The sequence below is a fragment of the Talpa europaea genome (assembly GCF_964194135.1).
Source record: "Talpa europaea genome assembly, chromosome: 8".
Taxonomy (NCBI): domain Eukaryota; kingdom Metazoa; phylum Chordata; class Mammalia; order Eulipotyphla; family Talpidae; genus Talpa; species Talpa europaea.
This window is the reverse complement of record NC_140075.1, coordinates 62,040,426-62,065,578: the sequence shown is the minus strand read 5'-3', so window position 1 is coordinate 62,065,578 and position 25,153 is coordinate 62,040,426. Positions and strand designations below refer to the sequence as shown.

At 42.6% G+C, this 25,153-nt stretch overlaps 1 protein-coding gene across 5 annotated transcripts in view; it reads left to right on the top strand.

The window, feature by feature from the left end:
• Positions 1-1,049: 1,049 nt before the first annotated feature.
• Positions 1,050-25,153, top strand: part of ACIN1 (apoptotic chromatin condensation inducer 1) — a gene marked incomplete at both ends in the record, with an annotated part of 31,947 nt that continues 7,843 nt past the window's right edge. For 3 of the 5 annotated variants that reach the window (XM_084240858.1, XM_084240857.1, XM_084240856.1), the window contains 9 exons: positions 1,050-1,361; positions 2,779-2,844; positions 5,057-5,168; positions 5,580-5,699; positions 13,225-13,313; positions 14,581-15,840; positions 16,319-16,534; positions 17,223-17,338; positions 24,543-24,684. In XM_084240858.1, coding sequence (XP_084096984.1) covers positions 1,050-1,361; positions 2,779-2,844; positions 5,057-5,168; positions 5,580-5,699; positions 13,225-13,313; positions 14,581-15,840; positions 16,319-16,534; positions 17,223-17,338; positions 24,543-24,684 — 2,433 coding nt within the window. Of the gene's footprint in view, positions 1,362-2,778; positions 2,845-5,056; positions 5,169-5,579; positions 5,700-13,224; positions 13,314-14,580; positions 15,841-16,318; positions 16,535-17,222; positions 17,339-22,699; positions 22,819-24,542; positions 24,685-25,153 lie in introns of those variants that run through there. The other 2 variants (XM_084240859.1, XM_084240860.1) reach the window with 2 other exon arrangements.

Here is a 25,153-nt window from a genome sequence, read left to right as displayed (position 1 = left end):
TAAGTCACGTATTTATTCGAGACTGAAAAAAGTCTAAATGGTTTGGTGACTTAAGAACCTAACAAGTGTTACTAATGCAGATGTGTGACAATTTATGTCTTTGAACAATTTTCATTAATTAGACATTAAGAATATTTATTGATGCCTGCCATTGATTTCCAGCACTTATGCAACTGGGTCAACTAACTCGAACAGTTTGAATCTCTAAGAATGAAAATTTTAAACTATTTGTCTATGATCTATTTTACTGTTTGTATTTCTTCTGTTGTAAGCTGGAGTATTTCCAGTGACAAAGAAAGGGAACCCCTAACCATTAACATCTGTTCAGGTCCAAAACAGTCTAGGGAAGTATTTTCTTTCCCTCAGTGATGTACATGAAGCAATTCCTTCTAAAGAAACTTTATTCTCTCATTCAGAGAAAGGGAGAACTGTTCCCGAGTCCTGCGACACGGCCCCCACAGCAAACTCAAGTTCAATGATCATGAATTACTTCAGTCTAGGTCCAAAGACAAGGTGTTGCTACTTGCCCACTTTGAAGGATACGGAGTCTGGCACTCCAAGGTCCCAAAGAATAGCCCTAGAAGGGAGTGGTGGGGATTCAGGGCATGGGAGGCGGAAGCTGTTTCCGTAAGGGAGCGGGAGGCTCGTCCTATTAGCTGAACCCGCGAGCACCGGGCCTGACCGGGCCCAGGAACGGACTTCTACCTCGCTTACCTCCCCTTGTCTCTCACAGGGTACCCGGAGACCGTCTCAAGAGTACTTAGATCCCAACTATCGCCGCGCTTCCATATTTCCTGAAAACCCTAAACAGGGCCAGCCCGGCAGCCCACGCACTTCCGGCGCCGGACGAGCCCCAAACACCCAAGCGCCTCAGCGCCCCAACCTTAGGTCCGGAGATAGCCGAGTAACTCCGACTGCGGCTATGCCAGAGTCGAGGCATTCCGAATAGATTCGATTCAAAGCCTCGGTAAGACGAAGATAACCGAGCTCTAAAAGCAAGGGAAGGGAGGGGCAGCGGCTGAGAGGATGGACAGAACCGATTGGTGCCGATGTGCAGACGGAAACACCCGAGCAGCTCCGTAGGAACCCGGGGAGTTTTCAGTGGTAATCGAGGGGCTGACTACGGCAGTGGGCGGGGTCAGTTCGGTACGTTCGAAGGGCGTTGGCGGAAATTACCGAAGATGCCCGAAGCCGTCGGGACGGACCCGAGTACCTCACGCAAGATGGCGGAGCTGGAGGAGGTGACTCTGGACGGGAAGCCTCTTCAGGCGCTCCGGGTGACCGACCTGAAGGCCGCATTGGAGCAGCGAGGCCTAGCCAAGAGCGGGCAGAAGAGTGCCCTGGTCAAGCGGCTCAAGGGGGTGAGGAGACGGCGTTGCCGGGGTTTCGGAGGGGAGCGGACCCGGTAGAGACGAGTCTCTGCCGCGGCGCAGGCGCAGTGTCGGGGCTCGGCGCGAGCTCGCTCAGGCCGCCAGCGCGAGCCTCGGGATCCGCGCGCACGGTGGTTGGTGGGGCTCGCTCTGGAATAGAGATAGCGCCGGTTCCCGCCTTAACGGCAGCGGCGCGAGCCCAAAATGGGAGGGTGCGCGCTACTCTCCCGGAGTGTCTTAAGCTCCTTCCTTCTTCCCCCACCCCCTCCTTGTTTGTGTCTGTGGTTTCGGCGCATGCGCCGCTAAAGGAGTTAAATCCCACTACTACCACCGGCGTTGCTGGCCTGAGGGGGGCGAGTGGGGCAGGGTCGGAGTTAGGGGTATAGTTGGGCTGCGGGGTTGGTGGGGTAAGTATCAGTATCCGGAAGAATAGGGTTGAGGTAGGGTAAAAGAAAAATGTCTGCTTGATTAGGTTAGGACGCGAAATGAAGAGAAGCCTTGATTTGAAGGGACTTGGCTAGAAAGGGGTGTATAATTTATAGGATATCCCGAAGCAATGGGGGTGTGTGAGAATTGGGTGGGTATTGATGTGAGAGGTGAAGCAGGTTGGTGTATGCTGGGGGCTTGGAATCTGTTTGAGTAGGTTAGGGTGGGATTGTCATGAGGTAGGTAAATGGATTTTGTGTATAGGTTTGGTGTAAACTGAGAAGGGCTGGCTAGGAAGTTTTGGTTTGGGTTAATTAGAATACGAGGTGAGTAGTTTAGATTACGGCAGGCTTGGCCCAAGGGTTAAGTTGGCAGACCGTTGCTTCTGCAGAAGCTGGCCGTTTCCTTTCCCTCCCTCTCCGGGGATTGGGTCAGACCAGTTTTCCAGTCTGGTCATTTTGTTCTGTAGCCTCCTCTTGAATTTTTATGACTCTTGGTAAATCTAGGTGTCACTTTGAAAACTATACAGATTCACTCAAGGTAGCTCTAGTTCCTGGTAACTGACCAAGTGATTCAGTCAGGCCCAAAGCAGAACCTCATGTTGGTTTCATGTATTTGAAACTGATTTGAGTGATTTTACCTGCAAGGCCGAATTTAGAAGGGGCACTAGTCAAAAGTGCAGAAGAGAAGAGAGAGTGCAGTACTGGTTCTATCACTGTCGCTGATTTGCTTACGCAGCCAGGTGACTGATTTTCGGTGTTCCTGCAATTTTATGTCTGTGCATTTGGGAAAAGTAGCTGTGGCTACCTTTAAGGGTCTTCTGAAGATGAATGAGAAAAGTATTAGTAAAGGGTCTTTGGGTCCTTGGAAAAGGAATAGTGTGTAAGTGTGTATGGATTAGTCATTAAATTTAATGAACTGATTGGGGGAGGGGTGTTTTATTTTTCCCTTGGTGTCTGATTTTTGCCCTTTTCTGTAACAGGCTCTAATGCTAGAAAATTTACAGAAACACTCAACACCCCATGCTGCATTCCAGCCAAATTCCCAGGTAAGAAAGAAGGTTCGTTAGGTGAGGCAGGCTCTTGTGATGTACAGACACATTGAAGGACATGATATTGTGTATTTGGTGCCTAATTTCTCATCAGTGTTTTCCTAAGTTCCCTGATTTGGAAATTTTCTCATACCATGACAGCTGAATTTTAATCAAGCCTACAGTAAAGAACAGAATCAGGAGTTACTAATTTCTAATACTTGAAATGGTATGTGCAAAAAGATGTGACTAGTTGATTAAGTGCAGTGCAGACATATGAAGTCTTTTATGCACCATTGATTTGGAGAAAGTTGATGTCTTTAAATGTAGATATGAAGTAGACAGTCAATAGGACAGTATAGGAAAATACTTGCTGATCAAGAAGAACTCTTGCATTGACATAGGTTTCTAAGAATGCAATCCTTAGGAAAGCCACCATTACTAGTGTCAGCTACTAACTATGGAGTTACTTTTAAACAGTATTATCTCTCTTATTTAGGGCAAGATGCTTAACCTTTGGAGGGCTTGGTTTCCCTAATTTTCTTATGTATGATGTGAAACAAGATTGGAATTGATCCATAATTTTATAACTGCTCTGTGGGGTTTTGTGGAGTTGCTTTAAGGGACTTCTTTAGGGAAGATACCTTCTTTGAAAGTGAGTAGGGAGGGCCTCCCTGGTGGCGCAGCGGTTGAGCGCTGGGTTGCGAAGCTGCCCACAGCCTCTGCAGCGCCAGTTCTATCCCCAGCTGCTCCCCGGCCACTGGAGGAGGGTCCCACATGGCGCGCAGACTTCTCCTGTCACCCGCTGCTCCCCTCAGCAGTGTACTTCGGTCCTTCTGCCTGCTCTGCCCCCCCACCCCCCCCCACCCCCCCCGGCTCTGGTGAATTCTCTCATCCTCCCGCGCTTCTGATTGTACCCAGTGCTTAAATAAATAAATATTTTTAAAAAAAAAAAGAAAAGAAAGAAAGTGAGTAGGGAGGGGTTCACTCTCCGCTTTTAAACTACCTTGGTTCTACTTTAATCTGCTGTGTATATTGACTTTATGTATTACATATTTTTAGATGAAATAATTCCATTTTTGTTTCCCAAATACCTAAAGTCTTAGACTGTGTTAAGATTCTTTTCAGCTTTAAAATTCCCTCATTATAGTGTTAGACACTTAAAGGAAAAATCCAGGTCTTTGTTAGTGCAGTGGTGTGCAGCTCCAGTCTAGATGAAGTCCCAAGATACTGTGGAAAAACAAGAGAGCCTTCCTACTCCCTTGCTATCACCTCATTATGCTGTAAGTATCTAGACAGCTTTCAGAGGTTTAGTTAAGAACTTTAACAAGCATAAGAAATGAAATAAGTTAATCAGTTTAGGATTATATTCCTTTTACCCATTGGATTTTAGTCTTTGAAACTTTGTTTTATGGAGAATATATCTATTCTCTAGATCAGTTGAGTAGCAAGAGATTCATTTCTACTTTAGGTGAAAATAAACATTTATCATGCTTAAGAAAGATAACTAATGACATAGAAAGTATTCAGATTTTCTCCTTTTTTCTGGAGTTTTGATAAAACTTATTAAACAAGAAGGTTCTTAGGAGGAGGACTTGTACAGAGAAAGCCAAAGGGCAAAAGGGTGACATGGGAGTCTGCTGCAGAAAAAAATGGGAAAAGGGATTAAGCTCCTGGATTTTAAGTATTGTTACAAAGAATTTCTTCTCATCCAAAGAAAATGGAGTTCGAACTCTGTCTAAATGCTGACTAGACATCCCCCTCCTTAGTCTCTTGACATTATGCTTTTAAAAACTGTACTTAAAATTTGGAGATGTGTGACAAAATGTTTCCTGGCTAAGAAGAGATTGATCTTTTGTGTCAGTAAAAGATGAGCTAGTAGGAACTAGTAATTTCTCTCTCAGTTTTGGCATTACTAGGAGGAAAAAAATTTGTTTTTAGATAATTTAGATTATTTAAAACAGGTTCAAAGGCATAATTTTACACAATTTTGATTTCAAGTTATTTGTGCATCACTCTTTGGGAACTAAATATTTGAAATAAAAAGTTATGTGCTGTCTTTTGTGTATCATAGGACTTTATTTTGTTCAGTATAGGAGTAGCTTAGGAAAGGGCCTTCACCTTTCTTGGACTCAAACATAAGGGGTAGATCTTTGCTCCATGGAATTTTCTTCCTTGCATTTTCCTGCTTTGCTTTCCTAGACTTTCATTTTCCATGTTCTCTATACAGATTGGCGAGGAAATGAGCCAGAACAGTTTCATAAAGCAGTATCTGGAAAAGCAGCAGGAACTGCTTAGGCAGCGTCTGGAACGTGAAGCTCGAGAAGCTGCAGAACTTGAAGGTAAGCCCAGACTGTCACTTCTTACAAGGAGTTCTTCATTCTTACTCCTGTCATTGAGTAGATGGGCCTGTTTAACTAGGCAATTTCAGGAATAGGTCAAGCTGAAAATACTACTTATTTCTGTTGATAGTTTATGGAGCCAAGTGAGTTACTGTTTACCCTTTGTCAAGGGAAGAAGACTCTTAATTTGACTATCTTAGAAATCCTGCCAACAGGAAGCGTTAGAAGTAAATGAATCTATACTTAGATGAGGTAGACCTTAATCTTAGGGAGTTTTTTTCTTTGTACAGTGCTCTTTTTAGTATATACTCTGTATCCGTGACTTTGCCTGACCTCCTTCACTCCTCTACATATTCCCACATGCTGAGCCCTTCACTCCCTCCCTGCCCCGACCCAATCTGTACTTTGCAGAAGCTTCAGCTGAGTCGGAGGACGAGATGATCCATCCTGAGGGAGTGGCTTCCCTGCTGCCTCCTGACTTTCAGAGCAGCCTGGAGAGAGCAGAGCTGGAGCTCAGCAGACATTCGCCCAGTACGTATCTCCCTCCCCACTGCGCTATTTTGTCAATCCTGCGTAGTTGGTGGGGGGAGGTAGTTAGCCTCCTTTCATACTAAGCCTCCATAAAGTCCCAGGAAAATTCTGTGACATTGATATTTGACATCTGTTTTTCATGGAAATGATGTCCTTTTTGAAATTTGCTTTCACCTCGATATTGTGTTAACCTCTCAGAATGTTTTATAAAACAGTGTGATTTTTCTTCTCATCTGTACCTCTTTAACCGCTTCTGTCTCTGAATTTAGCAACAGTCACAATTTTTTCCCATCTCTTAAACCATTGTGTATATTGTGTGTTGCACAACTAGTCACCCTTCCCAAACAGGCATCAGTCAGCTGCAGTTGATGAATCCATTCAACAGATTTGTATTGTGTGCCTATTGCATGCCAGGCATCTGCTAGGCACCAGGAATAAAGTAGAGAAAAAGACAAATCTCTGGACTAAATAAACTTGAGTCTAGTGAGATGAGCATTAAACACATTGTTACCTAAAGAATTACAGTTGTGCCCATGCTATGAGAGGCAGTGCAGAATATTATGTGAGCATATTACTGAGGCCTCTAACCCAATGTGTGTGGTTGACTCAGGCAAGGTTAATTTTTTCATGCTATAAAAATACTAAGCACTAGTTTTGCATAGCATTTCAATCAAAAGTCTGCAAATGCAGCTTTGTCTTCTAAGAAGTACCTGCTTAAAACAGTATACTCTTGGGAAAACATGTATATAAGACGTGAGGATAGTGGCTAGATTATATTAAGCCAATGTGAGAAGTATTTTGAATCATTTTTAATTGGTCACGGGGAGGATGATTATTCCATATTTAATATTTTTAGAATGTATGGAAGTTGCTGTTGTCATTCATAGAGAATTCTTTCATGAAAATCGATTTTTAAAAGATGCTAATGACAGGAGGAAAAAAAGATATTAATGACAGGAGAGAAATAAATTCTTTTAGAAACCTCTTTTCTCCTCAAATATAAGAATAGCATACCCTCAACTGATTCATTTTGCTCTTAGCACTTTTTTTCCTTCTATAAAGCCAAGAGGAAAGGTTTGGAAAGCTCTTTTACAAATTTGATGTCAGTTTCTAAAATAGAAATCAGTCAGAAATGTTTATTGAAGTCCTACTGTATACATATCTCTGTACTAGAATGTATGGTGAGCTACCACACTCTAAAATCTATTAGGGGGAAAGAAGATAACTGCATATAGGCTAACAGAAAATGCTGTATTTTTAAGTGACATGTAAATAGTACAGACACATGCAACATAGGCATTCAGAAGAGTCAAAGATCTCTGAGAACTAGAAAGCTTAGAGAGCCTCAGGAAGGATATGTAGGATTTGAGCCAAGCTTTAGGAATGGATAGGATTTGAATTGGCACAGAATATACAAGAGGATATTTTTAGGAAGGAACAGAGGCATAGAGATAGGAATGAATGTAGGTTTTTTTTTTAAAGATTTATTCATTTATGCATACAAGAGCTGGGGTACAGGCCAGAGATGTGGGGGGTTGAGAGGATCCACCAGAGACAGAGCAGGGAACAGAACAGGCAGACTGACTGAAATACACTGCTGAGAGGAGCAGCGGGCGAGACAGGAGAGGTCTGCTTCACCATGTGTGTTGCTCCCTGGCCGGCCGGGGATCGAACTGCTGCAGAGGCTGCAGATAGCTTCACAGTGCCGTGCTTAAACCCTTGCACCACCAGGTAGGCTCTGAATATAGTATTTTTAAAGGACTGTAAACAAATAGCCAGAATCAGTATTCTTTAGTTTTCAAGAATTGGCAAGAAATTAAAAGGTTTATAGATTGGGATAATATTACAGGGTGCTTTGAATGTCAAGCTAGTGAGTATGAGCTTTTTTACCCTAAAGATAATAGAGAAACCACTGAAATTCTTTTTTTCTTTTTTTCCAAAGATTCATCTATTTATACATACAAGAACTGGGTTACAGGCCAGGTTGGGGGGGCGGTGAGAGGATTCACTGGAGACAGAGTGGGGAACAGAACAGGCAGATCGACTGAAATACACTACTGAGGGGAGCAGTGGGCGAGTCAGGAGAGGTCTGCTGCGCCATGTGGGTTGCTCCCTGGCTGGGGATCAAACTCATGCTTGCGTTGGCTGCAGTTAGCTTCATAGGTTGCATCTTAACCCCTTGCACCACTGGGAAGGCCCCATTGAAAATTCTTGATAGGACCAGGATCTGATATGGAGCTCTCTGTTAAAAAAAAAAAAAAAAAAAAAAGTCCTCTCAGTTAAAAACATAATTTGAGGGCCTCCCCAGTGGCGCAGCGGTTGAGCGCTGGGTTGCGAAGCTGTCCGCAGCCTCTGCAGCGCCGGTTCGATCCCCGGCTGCCCACCGGCCACCGGAGGAGGGTCCCACATGGCACGTAGACCTCTCCTGCTGCCCACTGCTCCCCTCAGCAGTGTACTTCCATCCTTCTGCCTGCTCTGCTCCCCGCTCTGGCTCTGGTGAATTCTCTCACCCTCCCGCGCTTCTGACTGTATACCCAGTGCTTGTATAAATAGATAAATAAATAAATCTTTTTTAAAAAAATAAATAAAAATAAAAACATAATTTGAAATGAAAATGAAGACTGGATCCTGTAATAGAAATACAGTTTCAAAAGCAAATAAATTTGTGGCAACCATAATGTAGTAGATAGAGATTTCAAATTACAGTGCTATAACTTGAAGTCTATATAATGTTAAATATCAGTGTTACTTCACTTTTTTTTTTAGTCAAATAAGAATTTACCATGAGGGTAATCTGTCTCTTCTGTGCTTTATGTCATTAGCATGATATTGCCTATGGCTGTAAACTATGGAGGAAAAACATGTAAAAGAAAGGGTAAGAGAGAGATGGAAAAATAAACTTTAAGTCATGAACGTAATAAACTGTACAATGGCCAACAACTACCGTAATAGTCTTTACTACCTTTGATCTTGGCTAGAATTTGAATTTCATTGAAGATGTACAAAGTTTGATCAGGGTCCTAAATGAGGACAGTGGTGTAGAGTTCTAGCAGTGCTTAGTAGAATCGGGTGATGGCTAGGGTTTACCCAGAAGTTAAGATTCTTTCAGGTTGTACGTTGTCAGTTCACCGTAGGCAACTTATTTGTTGGCTTTGGATGTTTTGGGGTTCTCTATTTAACAAGATTTTTAATAAAAGGATCGTATTAACATATCTTCTTAATCATGAGGATTTGTTTTTAATGCTACTATTTTTAAGAATAAGGGGTACCCAAGAATCTTCTCAGAATGTGAGTCTTAGAACGCTATATTTTTAAAAAGTCCCCTGGTGGTTCTGTTCATCAGCTCAATTTTTTTTAAAAAAGATTTATTTTTATGCATGCAAGAACTGGGGTACAGGCCAGAGGTGTGGGGGGTGGGGGTGGTGAGAGGATCCATCAGAGACAGAGTAGGGAACAGAACAGGTGGATTGACTGAAATACACTGCTGAGGGGAGCAGTGGGCCAGGTTGGGGGGGCGGTGAGAGGATTCACTGGAGACAGAGTGGGGAACAGAACAGGCAGATCGACTGAAATACACTGCTGAGGGGAGCAGTGGGCGAGTCAGGAGAGGTCTGCTGCGCCATGTGGGTTGCTCCCTGGCTGGGGATCAAACTAATGCTTGCGGTGGCTGCAGTTAGCTTCATAGGTTGTGTCTTACTTAACCCCTTGCACCACCGGGGAGGCCCCAATCAGCTCAATTTTTGAATGACTGAATAGTTTTTCAGTGTTTTACCAGGATCCTTAGCTTATATTCCTGCAACTTCCCATTTATGGTCTGTAGACAAAAATCCCAAAAAGGAAGAACTGATTTATAAAATCCTCTCTGGCTCTCACTGTTATCTTCTTATCTTTCCACCACTTTCTTCAAATTTTTCTAAGGTGTTAGGTGTCAGTGTCTACTTTCCATAGTCAGAAATTGTCCTATTCTCTTCTGTATCTGGGTATACAGAAATCCTTACATGCTTTAGTTAATTACATTTTAATGCCCAATTTAGGAAAATTAAAAGGAAAAATACAAAAACATTTAAAAATAATTATCCACAATACTGATTCTCTAACAAAGGAATAACCCCAGAGGATCTGAGCCAGCCTTTGGCTTATAGAGCATTAGTCCTCATTCCTATTTTTCGTATAAATCTTATCGCTTTATTCTCTTAATTCCTGCTGCTTTTTCATACCCAAGGACACCCTTTGGCTATAGGCTTTGTTGTAATTTCTAGTGACCTTACTTTGATTCTACAAATTGGGGATTAGTTTTCTAGGGCAAAGAAACTACTTTCCTATTTGATCCTTAAACTTACCCTTTACTTTAATAAATTTTGTACTATCTAGCAGCCATGTTTTCTCCTAAAGGCGTCTAGCTTTGGAATCTTGGAACTCTTATATTTACCCTGACTTGCTTTTTCTTTTGTTACCTCCTTTTCAATTATTGAAATACATTTATCTGTTGCCATTTTTAGTTCCACCTTTTGTTAAAGGGGCTTAATTTCTACATGTCTTATTAACATATGGCTTAAGATATGCATATGACCAATTTGCTCACTATAGAAGCTGTTACCTTTCCCAGAAGCTTGTTTGCATCACATCAGCTCCTTAGAAGGAGCTAGTAAGAGATTCTTCATCTCCTCCTTGTATCTTGTATCTATATGACTTACTAACTTCTTATTTTATTCCAAGGACTCCTCCAGTTGTCGTGTTTATTTATTTTTCCCAAAATAGCCAAAACTCTGTAGGCAGTCCTGCTTATTTTCCTCACATCTCTTTGATGACTTGTTCGAGTGCTTCCAGAGTAGTGAGCTAGATGTCTATCACTGCTGTTTTACTGAATCAAAATGACATGATCCAGTAGGATGGAATATTTACAATAGGTAGAGAAAGAAGCTATTTATAGTATCTAATTTTAAAACTTTAACACTTTTAATTGACCCGTTTGACACTTTAATCTCTGACAAACTTTGTATGTTACCTTTTTTCCTTAGAATCATTTTATTCAGAGCATATATGTGCTTAATGATTTACCACAAAGCATCTTTTGTAGGACTTTAGATATATGCTTATAATTCTTTTTTTTTAATTGAAAAGAAAATAAAAAGAATGTTTGTTGTATAGAACTTGAGTGATGGTAGCAAATACTTAGATGGGTAGTCATCAATAACCCCAGATACTAAAATAACCACGATTGATATTTAGGTGTATAATTTTTCCTTCTTTTTTCGGGTCTGTGTATCAGCTTAAAAATCTGCAACTTTCAATTTCCTCTTTAAAACCTGGTTAACTTTTTTTTTTTTTTTAATTCTTGAGCATCCTAATAATGATTTTTAAGAGTATTTTTAGAGTACGTTTAGGTTCATAGCAAAACTGAGCGGGAAATAAGATTTCCCACATGCCCTATGCTACCATGTATGTTTAGCCTCTCCCATTATCAACATCCCCTATCAGAATGGTACATTTCTTACAACTGACCAACCTACACTGACATATCATAATCACCTAAAGTTCATAATTAGCTAAGGATTCACTTTTTTTTTTTTTTTAAAGATTTGTTTTCACTTATGCATATAAGAAGTGGGGTGTAAGCCAGAGGTGCAGAGAGTGAAAGGATTCACCAGAGACAGAGTGGGGAGCAGAACAGGAGGATCACTGAAATACACTGCTGAGGGCGAGACGGGAGAGGTCGGCTGTGCCATGTGGGTTAGCTCCCTGGCTGGGGATCAAACTGATGCCGCAATGGCTGGCAATAGCTTGAGAGCACTGAGGCTTTATCCCCACTGCCCCTAGTGAGGCCCCTAAAGATTCATTTTTGATGTACATTCTAAGAATTTGGACAAATATGTAATGACATATATCCATCACTAATAGTACCAGATAGAATAGTTTTACTGTTCTGAAGGTCCTCTGTGTTCTTCCTATGCATCCCTCCACCTTTTTTTTATTGTTTTTAAACTACAGTAGCACAGTTTCTTTCTCTTATGCTTGTAAAGGAGATTTACCTAAAATTCATGGAAAATAATACATTTTCTTTTGGTTTTACTCATGTTGTAATTAAACCTTTTCCATTCATGTAACTATAAAATTATTATTGTTATAGCTACCACATTATTTTTCTCTTATAGATTAGTCTTCAGTTGCTTGCTAAAGAGTCTAGCCTATCACTGTATATCCTGACCATAGACCCTGTGCTCATATCCATAATGCAAGTCTTTATTCACTAACCCAGATGGGAAATGGTATATATTCAGAGATCCTATTGAATTCCTGATTATGGAGTGAAATTCTACAAACCATTTGCAGTATTATAGTTCATTTTCTGTTTTTGTTTTTGTTTTTTTTTAATTATAGAAACAAAGACTAGTTCATTAGATTGTTGGGATATAGAAATAAGAAAGGCGACCTTGACTTAGAGGGTTTCGGGTGCGCTCAGAGTGTTATGGCCATAGACGCGACCTTGACTTAGAGCTTACGCCATCCTCTTTATTTGCAACAATTTACTATTAATGTATAGAACATAGTTTTGTGAATCATTTAAAATTTTTGTAGTGTATTAAAATTGAGGCCATTCTATTTAAGTGAGTATGTGGAATAGAATTATCTTTAGGCTGTTTTCCATACTTACCCTCATCAATATGTGCATTCTCATCAATATTACATGCTTTGTAATATTCAATCAACAGGGCCCAGGTTTTTTTTTTTTTTAAAGATTTATCTGTTTGTTTATCTATTTATCTGTTTTTATATTTATCTGCATATAAGAACTGGGGTGTAAGCCAGAGGTGCTGGTGGTGAGAGGACTCACCAGAGAGAGTGGGGAGCAAAACAGGCAGATGTACTGAAATACACTGCTGAGGGGAGCAGCAGGCGAGGCAGGAGAGGTCTGCTGTGCCATGTGGGTTGCTCCCTGGCTGCCTGTAGCTGGCGATAGCTTGATAGTGCTGTCTTTAACTCCTGCACCATCAGGGAGGCCCAGGGCCTAGTTTTTAATCCCTGTCTTATTGGCTTGAAATAATTTCTAGGAAATTTAAGGACTTGAAAACCATTGTTTAAGTACTTAATTCGTAAGGTTGTTATTTTACAAACTGTATGTATATTAACCATAATACTTTGTCCAAACTAGTATAGCATATATAATCCAAAGAAAACTTATACATCAAACATAGTGAAGTCTTGAGCTTTAATTAAGAGTGATAAAACATTTTATAAAAATAAGTGTGCTTTGTACATCTCTGCTTGACAATTTGAAGTGCTGGTTATTTTACATTTATTTGCGTTATTTGTAAATGAGAATTGATTTGGGAATGTGTACAAGTATTACCCCTAAGACACTGACCCTTAGGGTGTTAATGTGGTCTGTTCTTCCACATAGAAGCCAAGGAAATTGAATTGGATAGGTGTTGACCAGCTCGTGTTCTGTGATGGATTGAATTTTAGGAAGCAGCCTTGAATGAATGTTCATATCATGTGTCTGACTTGATTTTCTTTCATTTGATAGGAAAAAGTTCCTCTGTGTCTGAAGAGAAGGGTGAATCTGATGACGAGAAGCCAAGGAAAGGAGAGCGACGATCATCCAGGGTCAGACAGGTAACCCAGACATCTCCTGAAGCATCTCATGATTTGGATGTCTTGTCTTCCTCCTCAACCTTTCCATAGTTGGTGTCTCTCTAGATTTGTCATTTTCTTTCTCTTTTTCTTGTTTTATAATTTAGACTTGCTCTGGCCTTCAGATTTCTAAGTGAATATGTGAACACTGAAACTTGATTGTAGGAGTTTGTAGTCTGGACTGTTTCCAAAGCACATTATTAGCAAAGATACAAAATAATTACTCAATTAAAACCTCAAAGCTGGGCCTCCCCCGTGGCGCAGCGGTTGAGCGCTGGGTTGCGAAGCTGCCCGCGGCCTCTGCGGCGCCGGTTCGATCCCCGGCTGCTCCCCGGCCACCAGAGGAGGGTCCCACATGGCGCGCAGACCTCTCCTGCCGCCCGCTGCTCCCCTCAGCAGTGTACTTCGGTCCTTCTGCCTGCTCTGCTCCCCGCTCTGGCTCTGGTGAATTCTCTCACCCTCCCGTGCTTCTGACTGTACCCAGTGCTTGTATAAACAAAACAAACAAACAAACCAGCAAACAAATAAAAAAAAAAAAAAAAAAAAAAAACCTCAAAGCTTTGTGATACTGTGTTGAGAATACAAAAGTGTATGTAGTATAATTATGATTATGCAAGAAAAAGGGGAGGGGGGATTAAGTATACCAAAATGATGAAAATCATATAAAATGGTGATAAGTCATTCTTTCCCGTACCTTTGGATGTTCTTTTTATATTTATTAATAAAGCTTAAAGCTAAAGGGGCCTCCCTGGTGGCGCAGCGGTTGAGCACTGGGTTGCAAAGCTGCCCGCAGCCTCTGCAGCACCAGTTCGATCCCCGGCTGATCCCTAGCTGCTCCCCGGCTACCTGGTGAGGGTCCCACATGGTGCGCAGACCTCTCCTGCTGCCCGCTGCTCCCCTCAGCAGTGTACCTTGGTCCCTCTGCCTGCTCTGGCGAATTCTCTCACTCTCCTGCGCTTCTGACTGTGCCCATTGCTTGTATAAATAAATAAATAAATCTTTAAAAAAAAAAAGCTTAAAGCTAAAAATATCAATTAGTCAATTTCATTATTACATCCCTTTTGGTCATTCTATTTTGATTACCATAAGAACCCATACTAATAATGCTTGTCTTCTGTCATATCTGGTTCTATATTTCTGGAAGGTATATCGTTGAGGTTTCCTTCCTTCATGTGACTTGTGAGGTATTTTTCTCCTCTGTTGACAGTGAGTAAATATGTTTAGAGGCTTTTTGTGTCTTTTCCTTCAGGCAAGAGCAGCTAAACTCTCTGAGTGTAGCCAGGCTGCTGAGGAGGAGGAAGATCAAGAAACACCTTCCAGAAATCTGAGAGTCAGAGCAGATCGAAATGTGAAAGCGGAGGAGGAGGAAGAGGAGGAGGAAGAAGAAGATGAGGAAGACGAGGAGGTAGAAGATGAGGGGCAGAAATCTAGGGATGCACCAGTCCTGAAACAGTTTGAGGAAGATGAGGGGGACGAGCTGCCCAGAGCAAAACCAGAGGAAGTGATAGATGAGAAACCCAAAACCATAAGATCCCAGGAACAGGAGGGCTTAGAGAGAGGAGGGAGAGTTACACGGTCCCAAGAAGAAGCAAGAAGAAGTCATCTGGCTAGACAGCAGCAGGAGAAAGAGATGAAAACAGCTTCTCCCCTTGAGGAGGAAGAAAGAGAAATAAAATCTTCAAAAGGCTTGGAGGAAAAATCAAAGTCTCCTTCCCCTCCTAGGCTAACTGAAGATTTAGAGAAGGCCCCACTTGTGCTACAACCAGAGCAAACTGCCAGCGAGGAGGAGACTCCACCACCTTTACTTACCAAGGAGGCATCCTCTCCACCACGTAATACACAACTCCAAAGTGAAGAAGAAATAGAGCCCATGGAAGGCCCAGCACCCCCTGTCCTCATTCAATTATCTCCTCCTAATACAGAGGCCGAGGCCAGGGAGCTGTTAATATCTCAGCATACTGTCCACTTGGTGGGTGGCCTGTCTCCTTTGTCAACTCCTGCAGATGCCAAAGCAGAATCTCCAGCAGAGAAAGTGCCAGAGGAGAGTCCCCTGCCTCTAATTCAGAAAAGCACACTAGCTGAAACAACCCAGAAGGGTCTTGAAACTGAATCAGAAAAATCTGCTCAACCACTCCCTCTAAAAATTGAGGAATTAGCACCGGCCAAAGGGATCAGTGAGGAATCTCTGAAACTGCCATCTTTGGAACAGAAGGAAGGCAGAGGGGCTTCTCATACTCATCTCCCAAGCCACCGATTGAAACAGTCAGCCGACTCATCCTCTAGCCGGTCCTCATCATCTTCATCCTCTAGTTCTAGATCAAGATCTCGCTCTCCTGATAGCTCAGGCTCTCAGTCTCGCTCACCTCCAAGATCCAAGCAGGGAGATGTATCCCGACCACATGCTCATACCAACCCTCGTGGTAGATCCAAGATGGGCTCCAGATCAACATCAGAGTCCAGGTCACGTTCCCGTTCTCGTTCTCGTTCAGCATCAAGCAACAGCAGAAAAGTAAGTGGGAAAATCCTGGTTGCATAGATGTTTTCTATGTATGCCAGTGTTTTTGAACCCCATATCATGATTTTTGGCAGAAATAGGAAAAGCTTCCTTTAGTCCCCAGTTCACTGATTACCTCCCCCTCTTTTCAGTCTATAATTTTTAATTAATTGATCCCAAAATAGGGTGCTTTTTGATTTTGAGGTCCTTTGACTCCAAAGAATGTTGAATCCACTTACCCATCTCCTTCACTGGATCATAAATTTCTTGACGGTATGGATATGCCTTTTTACATGTGCATCCTAATATCCAACTCCTAGTTGGGACTTAGTAATAATGTTGACTGATCTAGAAAATCAGCAAAATCACTGACTCAAACAGAAATACACAAAAACCCAAAGTATTAAATTTGGTCAGTGGAAGTTGGAAAACTCAGTGACGTAGAATAAGTACCATGTAAAGTAACTTGCCTTACTGTGTTTCATTTCTTTAGTCTCTGAGCCCTGGAGTCTCCAGGGACAGCAGCACCAGCTACACTGAAACCAAAGATCCCTCTTCTGGTCAGGAGGTTACAGCTCCACCAGTGCCACAACTGCAGGTCCTTGAGCCAAAGGAGAGGACTTCCATGTCATCCTCTGTCCGAGTGAGACGTATGAGCCAGCCTGAGCCAGCCGAAAAGCATGTGACCCAGAGGTTACAACTTGAGCGGGTAGGCTATCATGCCCCTACCCTAGAAGGAGATGGAGAATTAGCCACGAGTTTCCCTTTTGTACTAATTATAAAACTGAAAAATCAGTCTGGAAAAAGTTCAGTTGCAATGTATAAGTATGGGGATACCTGTTAGATTCTACTGAACTCATTTCCTCAGTTCTTCCTCAGACTATCTCTTTTTCTACCCAAAATGAAGGCTTTTTTCTGTTGTCTCAAAAATCCAGGAAGGGGGCCTCCCTGGTGGCCTAGGGATTAAGTCTCAGTGCTTTCACCTCTATGGCCTGAGTTTGATCCCCAACCAGGAAGTTAACACACATAGGGCACAGCAGACCTCTCCTGTCTCTGCCAGTGCTCCCCTCAGCAGTGTGTTTCAGTAGATCTGCCTGTTCTGCTCTTCACTCTGTCTCTGGTGAATCCTCTTACCCTCCACACACACCTCTGGCCTACACCCCAGTTCTTCTACACAAAAATAATAATAATAAAAATCCAATAAAATGATTGCTGGCATAGAAAGCAATTCTTTAAACAATATTCCATTCCACTTTCTAAAATGAAATATGTAGATTTTGTATGGAGGTGGTACTGTATATATCCTGCTCTGCCTTTTACCAGCTCCAGGTTAAAGAAAGGAACAGAATAGTTTTAAATACTTTGCTATGTTTGTTTTGCTATGTTTGTCCTGATAGGGGAGTCCAAAGAAGTGTGAAGCTGAAGAGGCAGAACCACCAGCTGCCACACAGCCCCAAACCTCAGAGACTCAGACCTCTCACCTACCAGAATCAGAAAGGACTCTTCACACTGTGTAAGTGATATATCTCAACTTGGGTATAACAAGGAACTGGAAGGGTGGGATAGTTCTTTTCTCCCTAGGGGTTTTTGACTAAACAGTCCTTTTAAAGCATAAATATAGACCTTTTTCTGGACAGAGACTATACTTCAGTTACTATGTTGGTACTTGCCACCAGAACTCTTAAGGTAGTCTGAAAATTGGTGGTGAGAGTATAAGCAACCCGTATCTGGGATCAGCTTACCAAATTAGTCAATTCCTTTTAGGAGCAGGTGGCAGAGGTTTCTGTGTCCAAACTCAAGACTATGTAATGGAATTGACTCCAGAAAGGCATTGTAACTCAGTCTTTCACTCACAGTTACCAGCTGTGTGTGAGTCAGGGAACATTTTAGTTAAGGATATTGAGGGTCTACAAAGAATAACACAGGAGGATGCTATTTTTCAGATTTTGCATTTTCCCTGGTTATTAACTATCATATTATCAATCACAGTCTTAGTTCTTAGAATACAATACAGGCAAATATGAAGTCTATATCAAGTCTGAAGTTTACTCTTGTGCCCCTGAGGTCCTTGGACTAGTTTACCATTTATACAATTAATGTTTTTATTTCTTATATTTAGTCTTAGATACTATGTAAAGATACTCTTACATAAAATTACACTTACAATTGTATGTCATTCATTATTCTGAGCTACGTATTATAAATTAAGCCACTGAAACAAAAATCTTGATTTCATAATCTCATGGGAAATGAAAAAGAAAAGCATGGTGGAACTAGGATAGCTTAGCTTTCAGACATCAGGAAATCTCTACTGTTTTGGTGAATATCTTACGTAGACAGTTGACCTGAAGTTGTTCTATAATTGCTTTTATGTCATTTAACACACTCACAGTAGAAGTTTACCCTTTATATAATTTGGGAACTATCTTTTGCCTCTGATTTTTGGAGGGGGTGAGCAGATGACATTACCTTGTGGCTTTAATAATAGTTTTGTACTCCTTACTGGATAGTTTTTGCTTTGGAATATACCCTCACTCTGTCCATTCTAATTTTCTTGCCGCCACTGCCATCTTGTGGCCATTACATTTTTGGTTTGAAAGCCAAAAAAAATTCACTCCCTTTGAAATATCTTTGGTTTTCTCTTTTGAGAAAGGGTTTTTCAAAACCTCAAGGGCCATGAAGTGAAAACAGCGGATTCTGGACGGTGTTCAGGGTTCCTTAGCTACACCATTGTGGAAATGGGGTGACACCTTCCCTTCCATATCTGTTGACCAAAGATAATATCTGTCCTCCCTCTCCTAACCCATCGGGGGAAGGGGGAGTACAGCATGTCCTTTGTATACTTGCTGTTTTGAAGTAGATATTGATAATCTGCTACTAATTGGGAGGAATTGCCACCTATGCACTGAGAAGCAAGTAATTTTCTGAAATGCTTGCTTGCCCTAAAATTCTGTGGGTCTGTGAGATCCTAGCTACAGAACAGCACTTTATGCTATTTTGAAGCACCTTTATTTCTGGACTTTTGCATGCAAGTCCAGGGCTGATGAAACTTGGAGTCACATACAAGACTTTTCTTCCCAGGTAAAGGTGGCTTTGATCTTCATTTTATGACTGAGTAACCTAGTCACATTGATTCTGGCAATATGATAGGCCATTGGCACCTTAGCAAATACTAAGACTGTCCATTGTTGCCTAGGCAAGCTGCAGTGGGACAGGCTATAGATTAGAAATGTAACCTGAGCTCAGGAGTAGCTCACACACATCCCTCTTACTTACTTTCCTCTGCCTGCCTTCCAGATGGGTCTGTTCAGCAACCTAACAAAGACATGGCCAAAGGCCTAAATTCATAAGCTGTTCTGGCATTGGATTTGGTAAATGAATCTTTGAGAAGCTTGCCTCATTTCTGGAGGCCCTACTACAACTGATTCACAACTCTTTACCTGGTTTTTGACCCATCTGTAGTCCTAGACTTCGAACTGGTGGCCTCTGGAGCCCAGGTCAATTTTAAAAGTGGGGTCAGCAGTGCTAAATGGAAAAGACCATTTGTGGCTTAATCTGTCTGTCTCAAGAAGTCACATGATTTTTAAAATGCAGAGGTAGGGCCTATTGATTCAGTATAGTGTTTAAAAAAAAAAATTAGACTTCAAAGAACTCTCACCACTTAGAAGACATGCCTGACTTTTTTGCTGTGCTTGGTTAAATCTATTCTGATTCTGATTATGCCCTGAGGAATTCTAGATTTTATGAGGGGAGATAACTTTTTCATTGGAGCAGGAACTTTTGAGCCCTTAATCCCGTTTCAGTTGAACCATGTTCCAAAATCCAATCTTCTGTGTGCCGTGGCTATAACAAAAAATGTCTCCATACAACAGAAAGTAATGGTACTCTTTTTACATTAAAAAATGGGAGAGGGGGGAACCCTGCTATAACTATATCATCTAGCAGTAGTTAATTCAAACCTGAATTTTAAAAAATACAACCTTCCTATGTATGCAAACCTTATAGGCAATAGCAATTTCAGGCTTTTGGTGTTATGCTTATTTGTCCTTTTGCCTGAGAAGGAAGCAGGAAATGATCCTTTAAGCCAATATGACAGTGTAATTGATACTCGCCGAGGGACTTGCATGCCAATATGCCAAGTGCTGCATAATTTTAAAAAATAGAATTTATTGTCATCAGTAGAGTTTGCTTACTAAGAAGTTGGTGTCATACCACTCAAAATCATACTATCCTTGGTTATCTTGAAAGTAGTATGCTCCTGAGGTGGTTCTGTACTTTAATCTTATAGCTGGGGGTAGTCATATCCAACTGTTTCATATTAAATTTCACATCAGGTCCTTGGCCCCTCATGAAGTTTCTATAGCTAAAATTTAAACATATGTTTATAGGAATTTGCTTTTCCATTAGTTTCTCTGAGCCTCATTCATATTTAGATATGATTTACAATTCGGTATTATTAGCCTCCAAGGAGATTTATCCTCTGCTGTGCTATAAATGCCTTGTGTGCTATTTAATTATGGATAGATATCCCCCAGCCCTCATGCAGCTTCACATCTTTGTCAAAGCTATCAGAAACATTTGTGCAAGAAAAATATGTGGTAAGGGAGATGCCTTTTGTCTAAAAGGGACTACAGAGAAAAACTGTGTGGGGCTTTGACACTGGGGTTGGGACTGGTTCTACAAGTGGATTGAGTCCCCTGTGGGGACAATTTAAAGAATTCCTCTTTTTTCTCATGAAAATGAAAATTAAAGTCTTGGGAATTCTTGGATCCCCCAGAATTGATTGTGGGGAAATAGAAGGCACAAACCTACTGTGTCTTAAGAAGGCTGAGGATAACATGGTGCAATACTTGAAGAAGAAAAAATTTCCAACAGAAAATTCTCCCTCTAAGGAAGCTACTTCTGGAGAGGCATACTAACAGATGTGAAATTATTTTAGGATTATTGAGGGGCAGGGAACATTTACATAAGGACATTTGGTGGTAATGTTTTCTGTGGGATAACAGTCTCTGGGGATTCTATCCCCAAAAATTGTTTAAAGAAAACTTTTAGTTCAGCAAGCACTTATCAAAGTGTCCAGTTGGTACCCACAGTGACAGCCTAATTCAGGAATCTTTACTTAGCATTTCTTTACGTTAGGCCCTGGTCTAGGGACCAAGGGATGCAGTCCCTGACTTTGAGGAGCTCTGCTGGGTCGAGTTAAGAGGCAAGTAAATCAGCAGTTATTATACAGTGATGAGGGGATTACTGAAAGCATGTCAAGCCAAGAGGTATTACTGAATGCCTTTGAATCAGAGAAAGAGCAGTCCACTCTTTGAGGAAACGCAGAGCAAGCTCCAGGTGGCATCAAATGAGGTAATGGCCTATTGAACCATACATGTGTTTGCATCTCCTTACCTTGACTTGGGGTGTGGTCCAAGCGAGATTCTTAAGAGCAAACCCTTACCACACTTTCATGACATCGGTTTTGTTGTTATCCCCACTTTACAGATTAAACTGATATAGTTAGAGAGGATCAGGAACTTGTCCAGTATCACACAGCTTGTGTGGGGCTGGGGCCAGGGCCAGTGCCCGTGCCCAGATTGGGCCCTAATTAATTTGACTGCAGAGCACTCAACCTTACAGAGCAGATAGATACTACTAAATGAAAGGGAGTGTATGGAGTAATGTATAAACAAGATTGCATTACCATGCAGTTGGCTTGTGAGTTTAAGATTTTAAGCAGCAAGGAGGAAATTTTATTCCTGACTAAAAGCTCTGGTATTATAAGTAAGTTAATTATGAGTTTTGTTTAAGTACTCAAAAACTTGTCCTAGTGTTTAACCTCTACTGCCACTAGGACACAAAAGGAACACCTTTGCAGTCAACAAATGAGCATTTACTGAATACTTTTTTGAGTAATCAGAGTTGCTTCCCCATTTCACATTTAGCTTGATTAAGATGCCTGTGATTTCATTCCCTGTCACTTTCTACCCAGCAGAGCTCCCCTGCCCTGTGTATCAGTTCCCACTTCAGTGTCTTTATCTGCTTTGTAGCCTCACCTTGGAGCCCTTGCTCCAAGAAGCGGCCTCCGTGCTTCAGCTACCCAAAGTCCCTTTCCCCTGTTTATCTTTTCCTTTCTGACTCCGGTGGACCGTGGAGCAGGGAGACCTTATTAAAGACTCTGTGAAACAAAGTTGTCTGTCATCTCTTCAGAGACACCCTCCACCCCACCCCTTATCCCCTTCTACTGGTAATTCAAAAGGGAACTCTGTTTATCCACTCTTTATGCCATCCCTGGAGAAAGGACAGGTTGGAATAGTAACTCGTGGTCATTGCTCAGGGTGAGCTGCCGTTATTATAGTGATTGGATGGTGCCAATTGTCATCCCACCTCCTCACCTTCAAGAGTGAGTGACTGATCTGGTTTCAGTGTTCCACGCCTGGCTTCAATAGAGAGAGGTGGGCACATAAAAAATTGTTCATGCCCTCCTTTGTTTTTCATTTGACTTTGATTTTATCTTCCTTCTTTAATCATTTTTCACTCCTATGCTATTTCCCTTCCATATAGTCTCTGGAATCTTCCAAGCAAGCAGCTGTAACTTTGTATGTCCTCTCCACCCATCCCCCGCCCCCACCCCCGCCCCCTGAGAAGTCTAGGAGAGAGCACCCTCTCCCTCTGGGGTTAGGCTTCTCTGTAGCTGTTGTAACCTGAGAAAAGACGGAAAAAGACCAGGCCTACCGAGCCAACTGTGAGCTCCCTGTGGCCTGCCTGAGGATAAGAACCTTGCTCACTCAGCGCCCTCCCTCTTTTCTTTCCCCTCCCCTGCTGCAGCAGGGCCCTCCCCCATCCGCACACACGGGCTGCTGGGTAAGTGGCAAGATGGCTCCCCTGCATGTCTCCGGCTGATCGCCGCCGCTCCGCCAATACAATAGAGCCAGCCACTACCAGCAGCCTGGCCCTCTACCTCCTCCTCCTCCAGAGAGACCAATCCAGCCGAACTCGGGGTTTGCCGTGAGGACTTAACGTTTATCTCTTAAAAGCCTGATCTATTTTAGCTTCCCCTCACCACCACCACCACCACCTCCCCTTCCATTTACCATTTTTTGGATCCCCAGTAGCTGCATCTCAATTTTCTCTCTGGATCGGGTGGCCGGGGAGGAAGCGGTGGGCTCTCGGGACAAGGAAGGTCTGTGTGTGTGTGTGTTTTAATTTTTTTAGGATTTTTTTGTTTGGTTTTTGTTATTTCTTCCATTCCAGAAAGGGATAAACAGCACTTCCAGGGGGAGAAAAAAAATCATGTTATCAGAAAGCAAAGAAGGGTGAGAGCTTCACATTTCCATGTATCCCTTTTCCCTGCCGCCCTCGCCCACCTCATCTTCCTTCTCTTCCCATGGCTTTCATTCCGTCTTTCTTTTTAGTTTGTTTTCAGTCATTCTGCTTTCCCCTTTGTCCTTCCTTCCCGATTTCTAATTGGCCCTTCTTGCCCTTTCTGTGTGGGAAATAGATATTTTCTGGATAAACCTTTTCTTTAGATTTAGGCATTTGAATAGTGTGTTTCTGTGGGGGCCTGTAAGCTGGGGGCACAGTTCCGATTTCCCCTCCCCCTTCCCGTGCATCCCTCCCTGCCTGCTCTGGGGAAGCGGTTCTGACCTCTGAGTGTCAGTCAGCCCATCGGGAATGCTGGATTTTCTGGTGTGGTTGTCAGCCTGGGAGGCTTGGTTTCCCCTCTTCTGAGGTTAGGCCTCTGATCATCTTAATTTGATTCTCTCTCCCCTCCCCCCCCCCAGTGTTTGGGTGGTAGTGGGGGAGGTGAGATTAGAAGTAGAAGTTAGGGATGACAGCAGAAAAAAGAATGGGAAGCTAGTTTATGTAAAGGGAATCTCTGGGATTCATTGCCTTATGGGAGCTAACTTGTGTGATGGGGGGGTGTCGAATGGGTTCCGTGTTTGTGGGGGAAGATGCATGGTGTGGGGGAGGGTGTGTCCTGACTTGGAGGCCTGTTTTCTCTCTCTCTCTCGGAAGTTGGAATAAGGGAGTGGGAGAAACTGGGCAAAAGCTGAATGTAAGAACAATTCCTACATCTCTGAGCAGGTAAAGGTGGCCCGATTCTCCTGTGAGCTTTCCTACTCTCCCTGGCAGCTTTAGTCTTTCTTTTTGGATGAAAGAGCTTGAGCCTTCACCAGTCCTTTCCCTGCAGCACTTCCCTCCCAGCCCCCACCATTTCTCCTTTCTTGGTGTCCCCAGGTGCAGTGGGTCAGCGGGCTTTTTCACTTACTAGGTAATTGATTAAATAGAGGATCGGGATCATTTGCCACAGTTTTGGCCATTCTTTCTCATCTTTTTAAGGAATCACACTTCTCTTAGTTCCTCGTGCAATTCAGTTTTAAATAAAGGTGCCGGTGGTTAGAGGATAGGGAGGCCTATCCCCTGGGGTGTTTCTCTTCATAAGAGTACTCTGGTGAATTACCAGTTGGAGTGTGACCCCACACCACAGCTTTTTTCCATCTGGGCAGTAGGTGGATATGGTTGCTGTGATCTGTGCTCTTTCCCAAGAAAAACAGTTTTCCACTTTTTCCTGTGGGGGCAAGGTTTCTAGTCCTACATGAAAAGCATTCCTCCAGTTGGACCCAGATGATGAGGCATGGGGGTTTTCTGACTCAAAACCTAACGTCTGGTTCTCTCTTCCCCTCGGTTCTTTCCTGCCCTTCCCTCCCAACCTCTCCCCATACTGTCAGTGAGGAGAAGGAGGAAGTGACCATGGACACAAGTGAAAACAGACCTGAAAATGAGGTTCCAGAGCCCCCCATGCCTATTGCAGACCAAGTCAGCAATGATGACCGCCCAGAGGGCAGTGCTGAAGATGAGGAGAAGAAAGAGGTAAATATTCAAGCCGCCTGTTGGGGTGGGTGGGCCTGAGCGGACCTAGGGGAAAGAGCAGACCACTCTGGTGGTCCCTTTTACACAGTGGGATAACTTTAAGAAGGGATTAGGCAGACTTGGATCAGGATCAGGCCAAGGGAGAATTCGCTGGTTTAGCAAGGGAGGCCCCGTGTGATGGGGACAGGGCTCATTTGTTCCTCTTTCCTTGTTGGGGGAATACTTCAGTCCAGACTCCTGGATGTGCGCGGCTACCGCCAGTTAATGGCCTTTTTTAACCTAAGACCCAGCCTTAGCTTTCCCTCTTCTGGAGCTTCTCCCTGTAACTCCTTTAGCTTTCCCTCCTTTTTAAGAGCCTCATGGTGCTCAACGCCATCTAGAGGGCTTTAGTGGTTCTCAGCTAACCAGCCATGCTGAGGAATTTTTGTTCCTCTTCTGCCCCCCAGTGGTCTTATTCCAGAGATGTAGT